Source organism: Onychostoma macrolepis, chromosome 15 (genome assembly GCF_012432095.1).
Source record: "Onychostoma macrolepis isolate SWU-2019 chromosome 15, ASM1243209v1, whole genome shotgun sequence".
Classification (NCBI taxonomy): domain Eukaryota; kingdom Metazoa; phylum Chordata; class Actinopteri; order Cypriniformes; family Cyprinidae; genus Onychostoma; species Onychostoma macrolepis.
In genome coordinates this window covers 22,544,772-22,568,529 of record NC_081169.1, presented here as the reverse complement: position 1 = coordinate 22,568,529, position 23,758 = coordinate 22,544,772, and the positions used below count along the sequence as shown (strand labels likewise).

Sequence of the window (23,758 nt, the reverse complement as noted above, 5' to 3'; positions counted from 1 at the left end):
AGATCCCGCAAGAGGGGAAATGTTTGGCCCTGACCTTTGACCTTTGACACGTAAGCTGAAGCGCAGCAGATGACCCTCATGTTCTCCCTGGAGGTTTTCCCATCAGATGACTCCATTAGTGAATAAAGCTCAGGCACATTAACACTCACCTTGATAAAGGCCACATTCATACCTGTTTCCTACCTAGACACATGACTGGCTATGTAACACTGTTCCCTCTGATCTCTGAAGACAACAAATAATGCACTGCTTTATGTTAATGCAAGCTAAACTTCTTTTAATAACAAATCCTCGATTCAGGTTGAATAGACTCTGATTCTAATCAGTTAAGAGTTTCACTGCATGCAGTAGTCGTTTATGAAAGTATTAATTTCTCCATTAGACTCGCTTTTTGCCATCACCTACTTTTTTTCCCCATCTCAGCTTGGATCAGCTTTTGACATTACAGACAGAAAATCTGTCACAAAAAGCAATCTCCTCTCTGTTATGATGATAATGCCATGCTGAGTGCAAAATGGAAACCATAGAGGCCCATAATTAAATAAGCCGTCAGTGTTCATGGTATGTCTATCCTTCCTCAGCATGACCTTTTTTTTTCTATATACCACACCTTGTCCCACACTTTAATTTACTTTTTTATATTATATTATATTATACACTCTAAAAAAAAATTAACCCAACAGTTGGGTTAGTCCTTATTTGACCCAAAGTTTAAACAACCCAGTATTTTTTTTTAGAGTGTATTATATACATTTATATATTATATATTATAAACACAAAACCAGTCTTAAGTCGCTGGGGTATATTTGTAGCAATAGCCAAAAATGCATTGTATGGGTCAAAATTATGGATTTTTCTTTTATGCCAAAAATCATTAGGATATTAAGTAAAGATCATGTTCCATGAAGATATTTTGTAAATTTCTTACCATAAATGTATCAAAACTTAACTTTTTGATTAGTAATATGCATTGCTAAGAACTTCATTTGGACAACTTTAAAGGCGTTTTTCTCAATATTTAGATTTTTTTTGCAATATTTTGTTTTTCCAGATCTTCTAATAGTTGTATCTCGGCCAAATATTGTCCTATCCTAACAAACCATACATCAATGGAAAGCTTATTTATTCAGCTTTCAGGTGATGTATAAAAAATTGACACTTAAGACTGGTTTTGTCATCCAGGGTCACATATTATATACACATTATATTATATTATATTATATTGCTTTTGTTCATAGACTGGAGTATGGGAGCAGAGTTTTGTGCTTTTTGCCTTGAGAAATTAGTTTTATTTTAGAAGCAGGCCTGTGTATATCGTTATTGTTTGTATATTTATTTTGTATTTATTAGTATTTTAAAATGTAATACATATTGTTCACAAATGCATGTATTTGTTGCTATATTTATATAAATATAAATACACATTTCCACAAATACATTTTATATTATATATTTATAAATAGCCTATATATTTAATAATTTTTATTATTTTTTATTGTAGGCTATATTACATTTTTAGTGTTTTTATATTATATATTTATAGATGCATTTTTTTTTTTTAACAAATAACATGGAGTACGTGAGGTGAGGCTTGAAATGAAGTCCTCCAGTAGTGAGAGTGATGAACGAGAGAGAGAGAGAGTGTGTTTGAGAGAGAGGGAAGGAAAGAGAGAGAGTGATCGTATGTTACGAGCAGAAGGAGAAACTTCAAACAAACCCACATCTGCTTTGAAACACGGCGGCTCCAGACAGCGGCTGCGCGTCTTGTACCAACGCGCGTCCTAAACTGGATTATTTGGGAGATTGTTACCACATTATTCTTTTTGATATGCATTTATTTTTCGGAAAAGTTTCCCGTTGCGGTCTGTGGCTGCGGGGCAGGTGAAGAAGAGGACGAGGAGTCTTGCTATCTTTGAGAAATAACGGGAGCCACTGATTGATTATTATGAGCGCGGATTGACGATGACAGCGAAACGAAAGTCTCTCACACTGACACTCAGACGATCGTTCAGCGAGCAGCTCAGAGAATCCACGTCCAAAGCGTGGGATTTATTGTGGAAAAGTGTCAGAGAGAGACGACTTGCAGGTTAGTGACACTGAAGTAAAGTTCACGCGCTCTATTGCAGAGTACGCTGACAGTGATATGATGACTCGCACAACGCGAGAACAAAAAAGTTTGTATTTATTTATTGTCTTGAGATTATTGAGCATAGTTGTTGAAGTTTTACGTTGCTTAACCTTTGCATTATCGTAAGGGGTTTGGAATAATACAATAAGAAAGACTGGGGCTAGTTATCACAATTTTTAGTCTACTAATCCTAGTAGCCTAAATATTTCGAAGTTGGTATTTCGAGTAGGCTACATTGTTTACAAGAAAGTACTAGGCTATTTAAGTCTGTCTACTTAAAATAGTTGTGAAATTCATTCATTTCTGGGTGAATTATGTTTCTGCGCCACATAGTATTTTTCAGTCTATTGTAGATTTTGCTGCGAAATTTAAAAGGTATAACACATCAAAATATTGTTTTAGTCAATTAACATGGCACTTTATACACACACATACATACATACATATAGATATATGATAGATAGATAGATATGTAGGTGTATAGACAACAGCTTCATTAAATTGAATGGGGAGTTTTGCATAATCTGTCTTCCACTAGTCTACTCTCGGCATTTTATTTTTGTCCGTTTGTTTAAGTGTGAATTTACTGGCAGATGTGCTGAACACGTTTAAAAACTGCTATTAACTTGTATATACTTCTAATCTCTGGTGATGTATTCAAAGTGGAGACGCTTGACAATATTTGACCACTAGATGTCAGTCAATGCAACGTCGTGCCTTGGTGGAAAACACTAGCAATCGCTTTTCATATTGGAGCTTTATTTTTCTCTTGGAGTGCTTTATGGTGGTCCATCTGTTTATTTTATTGGACAGTAATTAAAACTCTGCTGTTATTAGATCGAAATCTTTAACAGCTTGTATATTTGTCTTGTTCAAGGTTCTTTGTTTATTTGGGCACATGATCGGGCTGCCATGGGGATTGTGATGAAATGTTGAGGCATTGTTGGCATGCTTATCACGTTTATTTCCATATATGTATTTCAGAGATGTGATGTGCTATGTAGGTGGCAGTCATGTGCACGCTCTGGCCTGACTGTTTATACACATGCCAAACAATGAGGAGCTCTTTGAGGCATGATGGCGGAGAGCGCAGTGTGGCTCCCAAGAGGGGTATATTTCAGTCTGACTTGAGCCTCTATTAAAAGTTCAACCACGAAGGATATTCTGGCAGATAGAGTTCCACCTTTTTAGTTTTGTCCTTCAAAACAAGGTGTATTGTTCAAAGCTTTGGACAAACTGAATATGACTGTTTATTCAAAAGTTTAATTTTTAAATGTTTTTGAAAGAAGTCTCTTATGCTGAGATGAAAAGCTGCGTGAAAGCAGCAATACTGTAAAATATTATTACAATTTAAAGTAACTGTTTTCTTTTGTTTTTACATTTATTTTAAAATTATTCCTGTGATGGCAAAGCTGAATTTTTAGCATCATTATTCTAGTCTTCAGTGTTACATGATCCTTCAGAATCTTTCTAATATGCTGATTTGCTGCTCAAGAAACATTTATCAATATCGAAAACAATTGTGCTGCTTAATATTTTTATGGAAACCATGATACATTTTTTTTTTTTTCAGGATTCTTTGATGAATAGAAAGTGCCAATGAACAGCATTTATTGGAAATGTTAAAAATGCCTTCACTGACCAGTTTTGACCAGTTTAATGCAACTTTGCTGAATGAAAGTATTAATTATTAAAAAAAAAAAAAAAAAAAAAACATTGTGCTTTTTGATTTTCAGCAAAAAGGCTGGTTCAAATAACTTTTTCTAACAACCACCTTAAACATGAATCGTAACAAATTACAGGTATTTTTGTTTATTGCTTTTATGATTATTGTAGTGTAATCTATTTTAAATGAACAGATAGTTTTTATCTAAAATAGATTATACCACAATAGTAGACTAATGTGGAAAACAATGGTTGAAATAATAGCATGTAATACATTTCTGTAATACGCCCCCAGGTTCCTAAAGTAAAAAAAAAATAGTGGAAACTTTTATAGACTTTGAAAAAAAAAAGACATCTATCTTATATCACCACATTTTTTCTAAGAAATAATATCACTAACCTTGGGCAAATCCAGTGAATTTATTTTATTTTTTTTTCATTTTCAGAAGTGCTAGTTGTATCTTTCTTCAATATTTTAGCATGTTTAATAAAAGTGAAGTTGCATTTTAGATTTCAGCCAGCATTTCCCATTTTTGTATATCAATCAGTGACTCAAGACTAAAGCACTGCAGCCCATATGGAATGAGGGATTTGTGTAGGATTGCATTATGGTTGCATTATGGTCTGCATTTCAACACTTGTTTCAGGGTCCTAGGCTAGAATGCTTAGGCATCGTTCAAATCTTCTGACAAGCCACTTGCAAAAGAGCCTCTTAAACCAAAGGCAGCAGCGATCAAGGGCCACAAGAAAGACAGATTACAACAACATTTAGCTCATTTTGCACACAGTCCAGTCGCTGTTACCATATAAAGTTACGCTTAAACAAAGGAACAGATTCTTCAATGCAGAAAACTCATAAATGTGATGCGGCTTTGACATTTTCAGTGGGAGATTCAGAAGAAACAGCAGAAACATTTTGTTGTCTGCCGTCTCTCCCTGCTGGAGCGAATCATAAGCACCTGCTGGTTTTATCTGGCTCCTGCCCACGTTCAACGGCCCTTCCCAGAAACCCACAGAGTAAATATTATGCCGATAACTTTTCTTTCCACTGGCTGTGTTGATATCTTCACTCTCTGTACGCCTAAGTTGTGGAGTCAGCATCCCGGGCCAGAGTTTCTCAGCCAGGACGTTTTATTAGGAATCAGCTGTCATCCTGACAGGCCTCTCTTGTGGCTAATCTTCATCTGACCTGATTGTGGAAGCCACAAAACTGTTTATTTTTCTTTCCATCAAAATGTAGCTATTAATTCATGAAGGTGTACAAATACAGTTACGTTTTCTTGGCAGTTGCTTCTGGCTTCTGCCTCAGCTAGTGGAAAAATACACAAATGAAGTACCAAGATGACTGTGAAGTAGTGCTGTCTGTATTACATCCAAAAAACCATCTACTGCGCACTTCAAAGATCTGAGGTTGAGATTTGTGCTGTTGCCATTGAGTTCAAACATGCTGAGACTGGTTGAATATGTATGTTGAATAAATATGAGTATTTATTTGTTTGTTTGTTAGTTCATACATTTATCTTGATCTTTTTTTATATATTTTCCGGTCATCCCCCTCGTGTATCCTTAATTTACTTGTTAAATGATTTGTCTTTAATTTTTTTGTGTTATTTTTTTATTGTTCATTTACTTATTAATTAATTTATTTATCTGTTTTGTTCTTTTCTAATGCCCCCATCCCTATGTATTATTTATTTATTTTTAATTACTGATTAGTTCATTTATTTATGTGTATTTTTTGTTCTTTTCTAATAATCTCCCTTGTGTATTATTTATATTAATTTATTACATTATTTATTTGTCTTTAATTTATCTTTTTATCCCCTTGTACATTATTATTGTTGTTTTTGTAGTTGTTATATTTAATTTACTTCAATTATCTTTATCTTATTTATTTAATATGAATTAATGACTTATTGCCCTTGTGTATCATTTATTTATTCAATTATTTATTTAATTTGTCTCTTTTTTTAATAATACTATTTTATATCTTTAAGATAATGCAAGTGGAACTAAGCTAATTAGAGCCTCAGTTTTGATTTCATGTCGATTGTAATAATCCTGACAGCCATTATACCATTAGAAATCAATATCTGAAAATAGTTTTGCATTCAAATTATTATTATAATTGTCATAGTAATATTATTTTCAAAAAGTTTATTAATAGTAGAATTAATATAGGCATAATAAACCCAAGTCGTTACTGCAACCTTTTCCATTGTCCCTTCAGATGAGAGAGAGAGAGAGAGCATGTGGAATGTGCATTCTTTGGCGAGTGGTGAGCAGGGTCTGTTCTCTCCTCCACTTTTGCATACATTTATTTTGAGAGCTGTCAGACATTCGTCTTTGGCTCCAGTATAGAAATGATGAGAGACTTGGCAATGGCAGGTTTGGCTCTGAATATTGAGCTAAATCTGGCAAAGCACTCAGTTCTGCATGACAAAGATGTTTGATCTGTTTTCAGTAACACATCTTCTCCTACATAAAGCTAAAGATGTGTTGGAGAAGTGGCTAATCTACAAAGCAGACTCGGTTAATAGTTAATGAAGGATAGATGTTGTATTGCTCAGGTTAGGCACGGGGGAGCAAAAACCTCTCCTTGTTCTTGCTATGTTGAAATAAGCATCTGATAGTCGATTTGACTGGTCTAAACTATTTTCTACAAGCTGTAGCTTTGTTGAATGGGTTGCTGAAAGTTTTATTTCATTTCATTCCAGAGTGCTTTATCAGTCAGAGAGCACTCGTGAACCATTTCCATGTAAACTCTTGAAGATACCATCATATGTCTATATAGACCAATTAAAGGGACTGAAATTATGATATGGTACAAGATAACAGCTGATTTTCTTTGTCAGTCTGACTCGGTGTGCTGTAAAATTGGGTCAGTAAACACTTATTACAACCCATTTCCTCCAAATGAACTAAACCTGTGCCAGAACTGGAGTAGGCTGTTGTTGACTGAAGGATTATTAAACACAAGCAATAAAATATATTAAGTATTTAATCGTTAATCATTTATACAGCAGCCAAAAACTAAGAACCTTTCCATGGAATATTATTTTATGTTGGCCTGTTTTTCCCTCATGTAGAGTCAATTTTATTGTTAGTCCATTTATTATTTTTTATTAATGTCTTTATTATTCTTTGTTCATTTATTGCTACATTTATATATGTCAAAGACATCCCATTTTGTTGTCTGTATCAATTAAAATAAAAAAAGTAATTTCTAAACATAAACAGCCTATTAAATGCAAGTGTCTACTTTAATGTTTCAAATAACTTGAAAAATTAAATATGATTGAAATAATGTTCCGTCATCATTCAGCGTGACAGACATTTTTATGTACAAATTAAACAACAAACTTATTCTGACCTGCACTTATTAAAATATATAAAACAAAAAGTGATGAAAATTGTATGATGTTTTAAATGATTAAGAACAACAAATCTTCTTAAATCTTCTTTCGCTTAATGACATTTTCATGGGTGTCTTCTGTAAATCGTGTTAAAAATGTATGATAATCATAATTTTTCTCTAAAAAAAAAATCTAATTAAACAGGGCACAATATTTAATTTTTCATACTAATGCACAAAAAAAATAAAGCTGCTGCTGTATTAAACTTTTGTTCTGATGCTTGAAAACCCCTTTTCATCATATATATACACACACACACACACACATATATAATATTTAAAATCCCATTCAGCATAACATTAATCTACACTTTAAGCGGTATGTGTGGAAAAACAAATCACAGCATTCATTAGGCTCTGTCAGTCACTCAAGTTACACCTGTAGTCAACAGAGCCCTTTTGTGCATTATGGGATTGCAAGAGCACGCACTGTACCTTGTTTATAATCTCAAGCTTTGGGTCAACAAATTAGATCATTTTTAATGTAGCACCACAAACTGCACAGAACGTCATAAAAACTGTTACAGAGTAGAAAACATGTAAACTTTCCTGTGGCGAGGGGCGTTGGAGTGAGGGATGGGGTAGTTTATGTATAAATAGCAGCAGGATTGCAGGCGCTGGTTGAATTGCGGTCTTTGTGTGGTTTGTAGTATGGTTAGTGTGTGCCAGTCAGGGAGGGGGCACAGAATGTATTTAGCTTGGTGTCGTGCCCATTTGTACCCGCTTCATGTGTTTATGTGCTCGCTCACACTTAGACTAGGAGCGAGAGGCTTATAACACATACTAACAGGAAATGTGTGCTGTTCACCAGTGCCTTAAGAGTGATGGAGTTTAGTCAACAGAGGGTGGAACTGTTTGCAAAGATGTGAAGTCTTATTTTCAGTCTGAAGACTCGGGTTGTTCCATGCAGCAATGGAAGAGACGCTCTTGCAAACCTTCCATTCATTCATTCTTTTTTTTTTTTTGTATAGGAATGTTTTTTTTTCTTTTCTTCATGTGTACAAATTCTAATTTAATGTGCTTTAGTATAACCAAACTGTGAGTGCCTTACATGTATTTTTTTTTAATGAATTATACATTTAAAATTTTTATTTTAGTTATACATGTACACGTGCAACATGTTTAACAGATGGCAAGTGTGTGATTAAGGACGTTATCTGTTTTATTGGTACTTACAGTATAAAGCAACTACATAGAACATTTGGAAATTTGCATTGTGCAAAGTTTCTGTTGCTCATGTAGACCTCATTTGTTTCATTGAAGTATCAGCATTTAGGAAGTAATGCAGACAGCATTGGAGATTGACCAGTAGCCCTTGATTGACTTTTTAGAACTATATATATATATATATATATATATATGTGTGTGTGTGTGTGTATGTGCATTTGTGTAGATTGATAGATAGATATTACTGATACAAATAACAAAATTTTTCTACTTTTGAGAAAGATAGCGTAATTGTCACATAATGCATTAAATTATTATTATTTAAATGAATCTTTTTTTTATTTTCTTATTATATATTTTTAATAATTGTAATTGGAGCTAAGAGATAATTAAAGCAGGAACATATATTAATGACACTTCATTTCATTTCATTGACCTCATGTTTTTAGGAATCTGTCAGAAAATTAAGGCCATTTGATAAATGCACATTATTTCAGCATAAAAAATAAATTAATCTTTTTTATTTTCTTATTTTATATTTTTTTATATTTTTGCAAGTGGAGCTAAAGCAGGAGAACTATTTAATTAATGACACTTTTTATTTTTATTTTATATAAATTTTTTATTGACATGTTTGTTAGTTTTTTGGTTTGTTTTTTTAATCTGCCAGGAAATGAAGGCCAAGTGATAAATTATTTCAGCATAAATAAAGGTTCTTGTGTTTCACCTACAGTTGAGACGTTTCCTGTTCAGCCTATTTTAATGTGTGAAATGGCCATTTTTGCATGAATGGCTGTTTCACAAGGTGAAGCCCCACTGTGCTCAGTGCAAATAGGGGGTTGGGGATTGGGTTTACCAACAAGACACCTTTTGGTATCCTTGTTTTCACATACACAATCGTTCCTAGGCCTGTTTTCTCTTTGTATTGTCCTAATGGATTGTTCCATCACACAATTTTTGTCTAAAACCATTTTAAGTTAATAGTCTATAAGACCAACTTTTCTATTTTCCTGCCATTCTTTCTTTTTCTTTTCCCAACTAACAAACTCCTCCTTAGCAAACTTGGAACCCGAGTGGAGCTTCACAGCAGCAGGCTTGTTCTTTCAGGTCTGGGTGTTTCTCTTAGCCACGCTGTTTTTCTTTCTCCCCTCCCACGGCCCCCTGCTCTCCAGCTTTCTCCACTCGCTCAGTTCACAGGCATTCCTCTGGTATTTATATTTCCCTCCTGAACCGAGCAACGCTCGCACAGACCTTGAATTCAGCTCAGCCACAAGGCCTGCGCTTGTCATGCTGGCTTCACCATTGGCTCACCTCTAGTCATGTGACTCAAAAAGGGGGCGGGACTGACAGCTGGCACTCCTCTGAAACTCTACGGACTCACATCTCACACATGTTGGCTTGTAGGTGGACAGATTACTTGACTGTTTCAGGTGTTTGTTTTTGGGGAGGGGGTGCCGGACGTTTGGCATTGTGTGATCATGTACAGGGAGCTGCCGCGCACCGAGAGCAGCGAATGTCTGGGAAACATGACCCCAGAGACGCAGGATATCTACCTGAGGATGGACCACCTCAGACGGCGCTCTGGGTACAGGCTGGGCAGGATCATTGCCCGTCAGCAGCTGCTTAACAGGATAGCGGCAGGTACGACCCGGTGGAACAACATGGGATTGGTTACATAAGATTTTATGAGCCAGAGTTGCTGTGTTTGCGTGTTAGAGTTTCTATAGTGTGTTTTTAGGTTGTGTTTCATAACTTTAATCAGTTTTGGAAGCGTGAAGACATTGCCAGTCTTTATGATATTATACAGCCCTTTTTTAGTTTATATCCCAATTTGTTTCAGTTAGCCAGTTGAAATACTATAGTGGGAATACTATCTCATACTACGGATCATATTGTGTCAGGTCTCATATTTTACACGCAAGAAATTTTTCTGTGACTGATTCATCTCTAGTTATTCAGTCAGAAACTAATGAACCTAGTTGGACGTAGCAATGACTAGCTTGACCTTTAAACTTTTGTTTGACTCATAACTTTGTGTGGTTTAAATATTTCTTCATAGCACTTTATTTATGCTGTTTTATACTGAAGCAGAAAAGAACATATGTGATCCTGGTCCACAAAACCAGTCTTAAGTCGCTGGGGTATATTTGTAGCAATAGCCAAAAAATACATTGTATGGGTCAAAATCATCCATTTTTATTTTATGCCAAAAATCATTAGGATATTAAGTAAAGATCATGTTCCATGAAGATATTTAGTGAATTTCCTACTGTAAATATATCAAAACTTAATTTTTGATCAGTAATATGCATAGCTAAGAACTTCATTTGGACAACTTTAAAGGAGATTTTCTCAATATTTAGATTTTTTTTGCACCCTCAGATTCCAGATTTTCAAATAGTTGTATCTCGGCCAAATATTGTCAGATCCTAACAAACCATACATCAATGGAAAGCTTATTTATTCAGCTTGATGATGTTGAAATCTCAATTTTGAAAAATTTACACTTATGACTGGTTTTGTGGTCCGGGGTCACATATACTTTAGTGAGGAATCTGTATTTGCTGCTGTCACACCTCCAGCAGTGGTGGGTCGTCCAGGTAAATGGCATTTGACATCTTAACTCCTCCCGTTTGCTTTGTGTTCATCAATGAGAGTTTACCTGAGGGGGTCTGCACACATTACAAAGGGATTAAGACCCTCATAGACCATTCAGTCTCTTGAAGCACTGCTCTCACACCTTTTCTTCTTTCTTTTTACCTGTAATTGTACATTTCATCTAAGAAAAAAAAACAGTATGAGACTTGATGTTTTAAATTCTGTTTTATTTAAGTGTCATCAGCTGAGGTGTCTCTCATGAAGTTCCTTATGAGAGATAAAAATAGACACAAATGGGAAAATTATTGACATACAGTAAGAGTTAACAGCTCAGATAATTTGGTTTTGGAATAATTTGATGAGAAATATTTGAGTTCATATTGAAATCAGACATTTGATTGTAGTCTTTTGACATCTTGGCTGGAAATTATTTTTGAGATCCCCTTTGAAGCTTTAGAAGAGACGTGAGATTACCAAAGAAACTAAGATGAAAAGCAGAATACTTCTCTGTTCTCTGCTTTTAATCTGGTTGCTTATTGAGATGTTAAAGAGATCTCTTTTCTAAAGATAGAGAGACTGGTTCCATAGCTCATTTATTTGGTCTGAAGATTTTAATAAGAAATCTTCGGTTCATACTGAAAATCTCAGACTTTTGATAGCAGACTTTGGTATTTTGGCTAATCTAAGCACAGTTTGAGACTTTTTGAGATGTCTTTTGGAACTGGCTGTTTCAGAAAAATTTATTTCACTCTTTAAACAGTTGAGATGTTAAAGAGATCTCCATTTGTGAGTTTAGAGTTATTGATTCCATGGCTCAGATAATTTGGTTTAGAAAGAATTTAATGAGAATTGAGTTGATATTGAGATATCAGACCTTTGATGGCAGACCTTGGTGTTTTGACAAATCTGAGCACTATTTCAGATATGTTGAAATCTCTTAAAACTCTTCAGAAGATGTGAGATTACCAGAGTATTTTTTATTTATTTATTTATTTATTTTTTATTTGAGAAGCAGAATACTTAAGCACAAGTCTCAGTTCACTCTTTATGTCATTTATTTCCAGAAGAAACAATAGACATTAAAGAGATTTTATGTCACTCGAGTGGACATACTTTAACAGACCTCAAAGTCATTTCCTAGAACATTTCCTCGAGTTCTCATGTTACCTGACGCAGAATGTTCTGATTGTTCTTTGAAGAGAGATGTTCTCAGAGATGCAGGTATAAGTCTCATGTTCACATCTTTGATGGGCTGTGATAAGGTGTACAGCAGGTGTGTTGAGTCTTGTCCTCTTGAATTTGTGGCGTCTGGTTTGTCATCAGTATCTAGTTCAGGAGGAACACAAGACAGACAACCGCTGTTATTTAATACCTTCTCTATTTGCGACAATATGGTGACTTCAAAACATGATGGGCCTGCTGTGTCTGATTTTGTGAGGGCTGCATGCTTGTTGATAAGTACTAGTTTTATAGACAAGTGACCTATATGGTATAGCATGTTCTTGTTTATGTCAGTCAGGTACAACCAACAAAAATGATGTATCGTTTGTTTTCACAGCAAAGGCTTTTCCTAGATCGTAAGGACATATTTTAAAGGATGTTTTCCTGTATGGTGGCATAGTGTGAGTTCAACCTAAAGGGGGTTGGAGGCAAAAGGCTCGTCACACGTTCTTTGAATTGAAGGTCTTGTTGACATAGACTGAGGAGCTGTCCATTTCCTTGTTCGTGTCAGACACCTTAACAGGGAATCATAAACAATAACATGTCTTATAGTGCAAATGTTTATGCAGATACATGGCATTGGACACATTACTCTTTAAACCACACTCAATTCTCAAGAAATATCTGCTCTAAGCTCATAAACATCACCAAATAGATCTGAATGTGTTTGGTGTTCACTCTCACAAGGTATAAAGGAAAGATATGACAAATAACATTTAAACATCGCAAACCCACTTTAACCTGAATACAAGCGAGTAATGCAAACTCTATAAACATAACAATGAGGATGACTAATTATTTTATATCCATATTACTCCAGCATTGATAACTGTATGAAGCTGTATTAATACTCTTTTTAATCAGTTTTAATCCTCTATGAAATATGCTAATGGCTGACAGAGTGACACTAAATGAAGTGTTATCATGTTAACGTGTTATCATAGACACGTGTGCTTTCTTAACTCAGGCTGTATGTCACTACACACGACTAATCAATGTTCGTACACATCTATTTAATTCATCATCATTCCTCATTTTGCATTCTTATCTCCACTATACAGTATGTATTTTTAGACATTTACTTCTCACTTTGCTCGTGCTGAAAGTTACTAGTCTTTCTTGGAGTTGATAACACTCTCGTCCGCCATTTTTATGTACGGCACTCTTAATCACGGTTAAAGTCAACATTTCTTAATGTCTCGAGACTATAGGAACACAATATACTGTTGGGTATTACTAGAGTAATAATTATCAGCTTACCTGTTAAAACAGATAAGAAAAACACAGGTCAATCAAGGAGCGTCTGTTGCGTGTACCACGAAGCTCATCACGTACTGAATACCATTTCCTTGTTATTCAACTACTGATGTATAGAGTACGAACCTGAGTTTAACAAGATTCATTTTACTCACAACACAGTGTAATCCAGTAATACAAAATAAATTGTCATAGGAATTACCATTGTTCCCGGATCAGAAAAAGTTGAAAATATAAAGGGGGAGGCCATTTTATTTGTCTCTTTTAAGCTACTCGGGGCTACATATACACACTATTGTTCAAAAGTAAAACGTTTTGGGCCAGTTAGATTTTTAATGTTTCAGAATTGTTTTTTTTTTATGCTCCATTTATTTGATTTAGAAATACATAAAAAATGTAATATTGTGAGATATTACAAATTACAATATATATTTTCCATTTTAAAATAATTTAAAATGTAATTTATTCCTGTGATGGCAAAGAAAAATTTTCCACAGCCATTACTCACATGATCCTTCTAATATGGTGATTTGGTGTTTAAATAGTTCTTATATTATCATTGTTAAAAACAGTTGTGCTGCTCAATATTTTTGTGGATACATTTATTTCAGGGTTCTATGATAAATAGAAAGTATTAAAAATAGAAATCTTTTGTAACAATATAAACTACTGTTCAAAAGTTTGGGGTCAGTAATTTTCTTTCTTTTTTTTTTTTTTGGAAAGAAATTAATACTTTTATTCAACACAAGGATGTGTTAAATAGTAAAGTAAAGAGGTATAATGACGACTTAACTTTTTATTCACCAAAGAATCCTGAAAAAAGTATCACAGGTTCCAAAACTAAATATTAAGCAGCACAACTGTTGATAATAAATGTTGGAAAAACTGTCCAACATTGATAATAAATTAGCATATCAGAATGATTTCTGAAGGATCATGTGACACTGAAGACTGGAGTAATGGCTGATTAAAATTCAGCATTGCCATCATTATATTTTCATTATATTTGAAAGTATATTAGAATAGAAAACAATTCTTTAAAATTGTAATAATATTTCACAATATTACTGTGTGTTTCTGTATTTTTATCAAACAAATGGAGCTTTGATGAGCAGAAGAAACTTCTTTATATAGCCTAGGTATACTATAATTAAATTATTCATTCATTAATTTCCATCACGACAACTCTATAAAGATTTTAGCCTGGTGATGGATATGACAATGCTAAAGTATTTGGTCTTGGCAAAGTAGTTCTGCTACGCTGCTGAATTGCTGCTGCTGCTGCAAAGCAAGTACAGGAACTTGCTAGTGCCAATACATACGTCAATGCAGTGCTGAGAGTATTTAAGGCATACTGCTGCTGCACAAATATATAATAACCCATAGCAGATCTATACAGGTGGAGCTGGGGAAGGTGGAGGGTTTCAACACTGTGAACTGCTCTGTTGAATGCTCTATTGAGACTCTTATTAGAGTCAGTCATTGTCTCTATAAAGAGTTGTTTTTCTTTCTGTGTTTGAGGTAGCTCTGGAATGAATCTGTAGATACTTTAGTGATGTTTATAGTAATGGAGCTGATTTGATTCCCGTGGTGCTCTAGTGCTTTGAGTTCTTTCCTCTTAATAGATGCCCATCTGGACGCCAGACACTCTGCGCATCTGCTGTGGCTGCACACAATATTCAGAAATTCCCATCCTTGCACATAAACATCCATTCATACACGGAGGCAAACACTGGTACACACATTTGCCGACGCATAAAATCAATGAGCTATTCATATCTCTTGAAGAATGTTTAATGATAGTTTCCAATAGTTTTTCCCAGGTTGAGCTAGCAGATATTTCCAGAATAGTTTTATGTGTATGTAATTCGATTGACAGGATGCCAGATAATAAAATTTGGGGAATTTTTTGCATTGCCAAAAGCTAATGAGAATGCCAAGGACTGCTAACGGTCATAAAAATCTCTTTCATCACACAGATAGAGACTAACTTAACCAAGTCATTTTGAACATGTTGGCAATATTAAAATGGACCACCGGGTGCACATATTAAATTTAAATATTTAGTCTCAAGCCATCAAATGGATATGAGGCAGGTACTAAGAAACAACATGTCATTTAAGATATCTTAAACTCAACCGAGGTGTACTGTAACCAAGCCTAATTAGTTGTCATTCTTTATTTATAATATTCAGTGCAGAGGTCAGGACTCAGGACAAAGGGCAGTGTCGTACCCGACCTCTCCCACACAGCTCTTAACAACTCACAACACCGGCCTCCCTGTAAAGATCATTAGCTCATTGTTGTATTTCTGTCACCTCCCATCCTCTCTGAGAGTAATGGTTTGACAACAGTGCTCAGCCATTAGATATTTGTGTCAGAGGTTGCAGGGCTCTAGAGCGGGTGACAATTTTTAAATATTGTGTTTACTGTGGACAGCTACAGTTTTTTTTTTTTTAGTTTTTTAATCTTGAACATGTCTCCTCTGATTGGCTACACATCTATCTATCTATCTATCTATCTATCTATCTATCTATCTATCTATCTATCTATCTATCTGTCTGTCTGTCTGTCTGTCTGTCTGTCTGTCTGTCTGTCTGTCTGTCTGTCTGTCTGTCTGTCTGCACTGTAAAAACGACAGATAGACAGACAGACAAACACACTGTTAAAAAAAAAAAAAATGTTGAGCCAACTTAAAATTTTAAGGCAACCAGCTTCAGTAGATTTTTGAGTTTTCTCAACTTATCATTTTAAGTTTATACAACAAAAATTAGAGAATCTCCCACAAAAATAAGTTGAGCAAATTCAAAAATCTGCTGAAGCTGGTTGCCTTAAAATTTTAAGTTGGCTCAACTTTTTAAAATTTTTTTTTACAGTGTGTCTGTCTGTCTGTCTGTCGTTCTATCTATTTTTCTGTCATTCTTTCCATCATTCTGTAATTCTCTCTCCATCATTCTGTCTGTCTGTCTGTCTATCCATCTATCCATCTATCCATCTATCTATCTATCTATCTATCGTTCTATCTATCTATTGTTCTATCTATTTTTCTGTCATTCTTTCCATCATTCTGTAATTCTATCTCTCCATCGTTCTGTCTGTCTGTCTGTCTGTCTATCCATCTATCCATCTATCTATCTATCTATCGTTCTATCTATCTATTGTTCTATCTATTTTTCTGTCATTCTTTCCATCATTCTGTAATTCTCTCTCCATCATTCTGTCTGTCTGTCTGTCTGTCTGTCTGTCTATCCATCTATCCATCTATCTATCTATCTATCGTTCTATCTATCTATTGTTCTATCTATTTTTCTGTCATTCTTTCCATCATTCTGTAATTCTATCTCTCCATCGTTCTGTCTGTCTGTCTGTCTGTCATATAAACACCATTTACAGATGTTTTGAGTTAGATATCCAACAGTATGGCCACCTAGATGTGATTTTCAATTCTATTGCAGTTGTATTGCATTGATCTATGGGAAACTGCCTTTGCGTTCTAAGCTGTGAAAGTGAGCAGATCATTTGGGATGAGGACTTTGAGAATGCTTCCACTAGAGTTGCCTGATGGGAAGGTTTTGAGAAGCAATGATATGGACTTCCATGTTCCCGTTGTGTGTTTTTGGAGGTTTAAGTGGAGCCACTCAAGCCAAAAGCAGGAAAAACACTTTACCTTTTCCCTCGCTCCTTCACTGAATAGATATCCCATTCAGTGAAAGCATAGTGCCACTCAGGATGGGCAGACACTGGCATGCTTAAGTGGCAAATATGGGATTCTTTGAAATGGTCTTCTCTGAAGAGCTCTTAAGCAATTGCAACTTTGCCCCATCAGGCCCAAACCCTTTCTGATGAATTATTCTTTGGAGGAAGGTGAAGTCTAGTTTTATTTCAAGTGGCAGTAGCCCGATTTTTGCATGAGAGAATCTCATATGAACATTTGATCTGAAACATCATCATTTTGTAATATCCTACGAGTTCAAAACCAAAAGGTGCATTAGGCTCTGAAGAAACCACAAGAAAATTAATGTTGATTTCCAGTCTGCACGCTCATTAGTCAAGTAGACAAATGATTACCAGAGAACTTAATAAAAAGCTCGTAAAAATAAATAGGCTCACCAGGATTTATTCTTAGAAGTGGCTCTGGTCCAGCCTGGAAGGAATCTGGTGGGTTTTCCCTCACAATTTAGTCTCCCTGAGAGTTCCTCAGATTTGGATACGTTCATGGATGGTAGATGAGGCATGGCGAAAATGTGTGTACTGAGAATGGATAAATGTTTCCAGTGGCAAACCATCAGCGGCTGTGATGGTAAACCCATTCATCCCGAAAGTGAATGAGGCCAGACTTATTCATTATCATTACATGCTTAAGAGGTTCACAACAGTCTATGTAACTATTTGTGAGATTGCATTGTTAATATATATTGATGTTAATATACTTTATATTTATTTATGCATTTGCCAGAGCCAATACAGTATTTGTCTGAAAAGGATTGCACATGTTATAACATTTTTATATATACCACATAAGCTGCTCCTTTTCATAAAATATTGTTGCATTTCATACACGATGGGTGCTTTGTGTTGCTGTTTTTTAACCTGGTTCGTGAATATATACCTGCACAGCTGTTAAGAGTTATCTGTGTCACACGGGAGTGAATCATTCACAGTCTTCACTAATGTGTGCCAGAGTGTGAATGCTGCGACCATGGATGACGTGACATATTAACAGACCTGTGGATCGTGACTTTCTCTGCGTTTCTAAATATAACCCTGGTGCTGACAAAGTCGGACAGAGATTTATAAATCTCCAATGACTGAGAATTATTTCAGTGCCTGTTCAAGGATAGAATGAAGAATGTAGCCTATTTAAAGTAATTGAGTTAGTTTCCCTTTCAGTGAATAGTGCTTTGTTGGCTTTTTTTAAATATACTGCTGGCATGTTTTAAATATATGATGCTAATTAAGTTTGATGGCAAGAAGTCATGGAATGACTTCTGACTTTATACTTATTGGTAGAAAAAATGTTCTTTTAAACATTAAGGCATTTTTTCCGCTTGCATAGGTTGCATTGGCTTAGGCTGTGTTTTTAGCGGAAGAGAGACCCCTGTTGGTGCAAATGCAAATTTGCTCTCAAGTGTAGCACAGGCCTCAGTGCTTAATTTTATAACCAGTTTAGTTTAAAGTAATTAATACAGAAAATGCCAGAAAGCTTATGTTGATGGTGTGGCTTTGAAGGTTTATTAAAATACAACAGCAATACTGTGTGGACATGATAGCGCCATGGTATTCCTGGAAGTGTCATATATGGTATTCATTACCTTCTGATACGATCACATTACCATTGGAACCAACATATTACGTGTTATTCTTAGACACATAGACTCTGAGTGAAATTGCAGTTTGCTGAACTGACTAAATTTCTTTACCTGCTACAGAGCAAGAACAAAACACGTGTTCTGATAATTGCAACATCCTACAGCTGTGAGACATTGGCACGGAAAACTAAATTGCAGAGTGTAGCGACTGTGTTTATATCACAGAGGAGTGTGAATTACAGGATACACTCTGTGTTCATGACATGGAAAATAGTTGTGAAATACTACTGATTTTAGGTGCAAAGATTTGACATGTCATTATAACTGTTTTTCACACTGAACGCACATGTACAGGCTGTCATTGTGTTTTGTGTAAGTATGCTCAAAACATTCACACGTCTTGAGTTGGAGGAAACAACTAGAGGATGTAACTAAGAAACAGATGGTTACACTTTATTTCAATAGTCCACTTAAGACATTCTTCTAACTATAAGCAAAGTCTCTTTAAGACAAGTCATGTCACTCGGCGGCCATCTTTGAAACGCCTCTCGGATGGGCATGCAAGTGCAGCTCCTATCTCTTTGAATGGGGAAACATCAAATTCTCCAAAACTGTTCACTAAGCTTACGATTAAATTTCATATTTGAAATCACCAAAGAAATCTGTCAACAACTGTATCATAAATGTTGTTTCTTTTGCTCAAATAGCGTTATAAAAAGCTTATTTTTCAGGCTAGATCAGCCAGTGCGCATGCGCAGTCCTCAGCGCACGTCTCAGAGCGCTGACTGTTTCTATAGCAACCGGGACTTCTAACGGCAGCTGCACTGACGCGCTGACTTTACCGATTAGTGATTGGCTCTTTCATTCAGAAGGCGGGGCTTCCTGCGTTTGAGCGGCCATATTGAGCGTTGCATTTTTCCCCATTCAAAACTATACGAGTGACACGTCTTGGGTATTCTATAGTCTTTGCTATAAGTAACTTTGTAATGTCAACTAATTCTCATTAATTTGCAACTACATGCCTACTAACTCTCAGTAGGGTAGGTTTAGGGTTAGTAGAATAAGTTGACATATACATATACAAGTAAGGTGAAACGTGCTCAGAACGACATGAGAGTGAGTAAATGTTGACCTGATTTTCAATTCAGATGAACTGTTACTCACTTTTTGTTTTGGTTGTCTGGTAGATCTATATTTTTCTTCTTCTTTATCAGGACTTGTTCATCTGTCTTGTGATGGTGTAAGCGTGATCATTTATTTGTGTTTACGTGCTTTTGAGAGGACTAACGCATTCTTCCAACAAACCTTCCTGTAAGCAGCAAGCTTTGATGAGCAAATTCTGCTGAAATCCATGTTAATGTTGAAAATAAATAAAAAAGTAAAACAGCAGAGCTTTTGAGATGGCTGTCAAAACACTTTAGCATGTGGGAAAATGGCTGTAGTCCAGTGTCTGGAAGTGTTTATCTGGCGCACACAGAAGATGTCTGCTAGATGTATTTTTCAGGAAGCTCATCTGATTGATTTTTTTGCCTTGTTTAGGGGAACTGGTGTCTGGAGGGAAGGTCCTGAGGTATTCTTGTGGTTCAGGTTGAGCTGCCTTTCCTTGTATAGCAGCTCACTTGAGAGGTTTTAATAGAAGACATATGTGGCGGCAAGACATATTGACCTCTGAGGTCAGAAAGCGAACACCTGCTCTATGGCTCTGGATTATAGTTTCTTAACACTTTTGGCCACAGTTTTCTCCATTGCCTCTCTTAACGTTTCTATATGTTTAGACTGTCAAGAAACATTAACTTGAGCTTTTGATGAAATAGACAGGCTGCAAAAATCCTCACTTTGGGTAAAATCCTGAAAACAACCGCAACCTGTTTACGAAGTGTCACGTTTAACATTCCCCAGATGTTTGGGAATATTTGGAGCATTGAATATTACGCTCTAGACCCCCAATCCTTATATAGCCCTCTCTTTTGGGCTTTTGGGGAGCTTAGAGTCACTGCTTTGCGGTTAGGAAAATTGATAAAGTATGAACATCTCGGTTTAACTTGAAACTGGAGGAGTGTCGGTTTTTGCCGTAAAGCCTTGGCATCCTTCATTGCAGTTGCTTTTCGGCTTGGTTCACGGCAGCCGCAATGTTAGAAATGCACTATCAATTTCCAGCCATGGGGCCAGTGAATTTAAGACCTGCGATGCAAAGACGTCATGGGCTTATTTGGTATATGGCTACACTATAATCCTCCCATATATTTCCTTTTTTCCTTTTGTGGAGGACCGTTCTGTTGTGTATCATATTTTACACTAGTCATGTCCGCTGTGACAAACAACCCAAAGCGATTTTCTGTGGTAAAAGCGATCCAAATATATTATTAGACAAGGCTTTTCCACCACGTGCAGGACTCCCGAAATGAACATATCATTTTAAGCGGCCATTCTTTGTTAGGATTCAAACAATGTCGGCTGTATTTAGATTCACATTAAGGTCAGTAGTTACAATATCATTATTTATAAGGGACACAATGGAAAAATATCAGAAGCCTCTATTTGTTTTTTGTCCAGTTGTACCCTTAATTAAACTTTGTCATCATTTACCTACCACTGACGTCATTTTACATTTGTATTATTTTCTTTTTTGTTCTGTGGAATAATAAAAAAAGGTAACACTTTAGTATAGGGACCAATTCTTGCTATTAACTAGTTGCTTATTTGCATGCCTATTATTAACATATTGCATAAAGCACATATTCTGCATGACCATATTCTATATGTACTCTACTCCTACCCAATACCTAAACTTAACAACTACTTTAATAACTATTAATAAGAAGCAAATTAGTAGTTTGAGGCAAAAGTTAATGGTTTGTTAATAGCAAGAATTGGGCCTCCATCATTTTTCATAACCACATCTTTTAGCTTACAAAAATGACAAAAAATATCTTATATTTTTAAGTCTTGAATTCATACTTTATTTGAGCAAAAACTAAATGTATTTATTTTGTTTTAATTTATTTTTTATTTACGGTATGTGTTTATTTATTTTTCTTATTTTATTTTCAATTCATTCGTTTATTCATTCATTCCTTCATAATTAACCTTTGAGACTGGATCATTGAATCATTTCAGCATTGATTCATGAACAAATCATTCGGACTGATCAAATTTGTTCACTGAATAGTTTCTTGGGTTCACTGTCTAATTGATCCGGTTTCAAATGTTATTTTTGACTTCTATGAAAAACATATGTTTGAAATGACTTGAATGTGATTTCATGACCAAAATAAATTTCTTTGGTGAGCTTTTCCTTAGGTGGACCCACAGAACACAAAACGTATACACTGAACTGATTATTCTATACTGATTAACTAGTAGAAAAATACCAATACTCCATCCAGCCCTAAGGGCAAAACTAGCAAGAGTGACCTCAAATAAGGCTTACTCTGATTGAGATTTGTGGATGAAAGCGGACAGTCAGTGGGCGTCCTTGAACAGCTCAGCCGAGTGTGTTACCACAGCTGCACCAGTCCTGTTTGAATTAATTCAGGACAAAAACACACAGAGCAACTTCTGGCCCAGAGAGCTTTATCAGCAGTCAACAAATGTTTTTCACTTTCAAAATCAATAAGCTCTCACTGTGTGCCTTTTGAAGGTAGACCCACAATCCTATTTCTTTTTCAAGGAAAGAGGTCAGCCAAACACATTCTTAGGAAATCATTATCAGCCTCTTTTGGGCTTATATGAGTTAGATGTGCTACATCAACATAATGCCATGGCGGAAAGTCACAGAAATGGCGCAAGTACAGTAAGTGTCTGTGACTTCACGTCTATTTGTTTTATTAACCCCGATTTGGTGCTAACACCTACCTACTGTTTTTCATCAGAAAATGAGACTGGTTTGGAAGCTGTGGTTGGGAAATGAGTATTACCAGCGTGACGTGCTCCCAAAAAACCCATCTGACCTAATCCGTGTTGTTTTTGCCAATCGTGAAGGCAGCAGTTCTTCCAAACGTCTTGTCAGAAAGAAGAATTTATTACGTCTTATCTGGATGGATGATTTAGTGCATACTTCCCAGTTATTGTAATTTCCTTTGGCCCAAGGCCCAGCTGTGAACTTCCACCGAGGAGTGGACACATGATATTGTGAGATTACGGAGTGGCAGCACTCTTTAATTTAACTCCTGACTATTGTATGTAGGATGTCGCCCATTAGGGGTTCCAGAATCGCCGGTGCTCGTGTTAATTAAAGCTTAGGCTGTGAAATAATAGAGGAGAATTCCCACAACATTGCCACTATGACCCAGGGCTTTTCCCTGTGAAGCCACATTTTGCTGCGCCAGCAGTCCAGACTCTGAATTTTGATGATCGGCCTCTCATTAGCTGTTGCCGCTGTCTGTCAGTCTTCAAGCATCCAGCTGAGCACAAACAAATGAGTTGGATTCATTTGATCACATTCTGTCTCTCTCTCACACATGGGTGTTTCTTCAACTGTGGACTTTAGTGGAAATTAAACTCTCTTAGCACGCACTTTCCAAACCATCAATTGTCCATGAACAGGATACATCAGGCATTACAGGAGAATGTTTTTCAATTTTTCTGTGGAAAATAATTAACATTTCCTTTTGCATTTCATATGTTTTGCATGTAATAGCATTCTGCAGAAATGGTGAAAATGACATCTAAAAACAAAATAAATAAATAAATATTTTCATAATATTAACACTTTATTTTTATTAAATATTTATTATTTTTTATAAATATACATCAGTGTTATAATTTTTCCACTAAAAATGTGTGAATTAATATTAATATTCAAATTAAACACTACACTAGTTTCTTTCTGTGTTTAAATTATTGCAATTCAATAAATTTTATTTTAATTTTATTAATTTGATTGGGTATAATGTACAATAATAATAATAATAAAAAAAACAAACAAAAAAAACATAAGATATTTAACTGAATGTTTTATATCTCATCTCAAGCATGTTCTTCACTGACACTGTTGTT

General features: G+C 35.5%; 1 protein-coding gene across 3 annotated transcripts in view; it reads left to right on the top strand.

Annotated features, from left to right (window-relative positions):
* Positions 1-23,758, top strand: part of stard13b (StAR-related lipid transfer (START) domain containing 13b) — a 92,718-nt gene that overhangs the window by 46,939 nt on the left and 22,021 nt on the right. Inside the window, exon 1 of one of the 3 annotated variants that reach the window (XM_058744432.1) lies at positions 1,668-2,086. The exons of 1 other annotated variant lie outside the window; for it this stretch is intronic. In XM_058744432.1, coding sequence (XP_058600415.1) covers positions 1,963-2,086 — 124 coding nt within the window. In that variant the 5' untranslated portion in view covers positions 1,668-1,962. Of the gene's footprint in view, positions 1-1,667; positions 2,087-9,702; positions 10,017-23,758 lie in introns of those variants that run through there. One more of the 3 variants, XM_058744430.1, reaches the window with a different exon arrangement.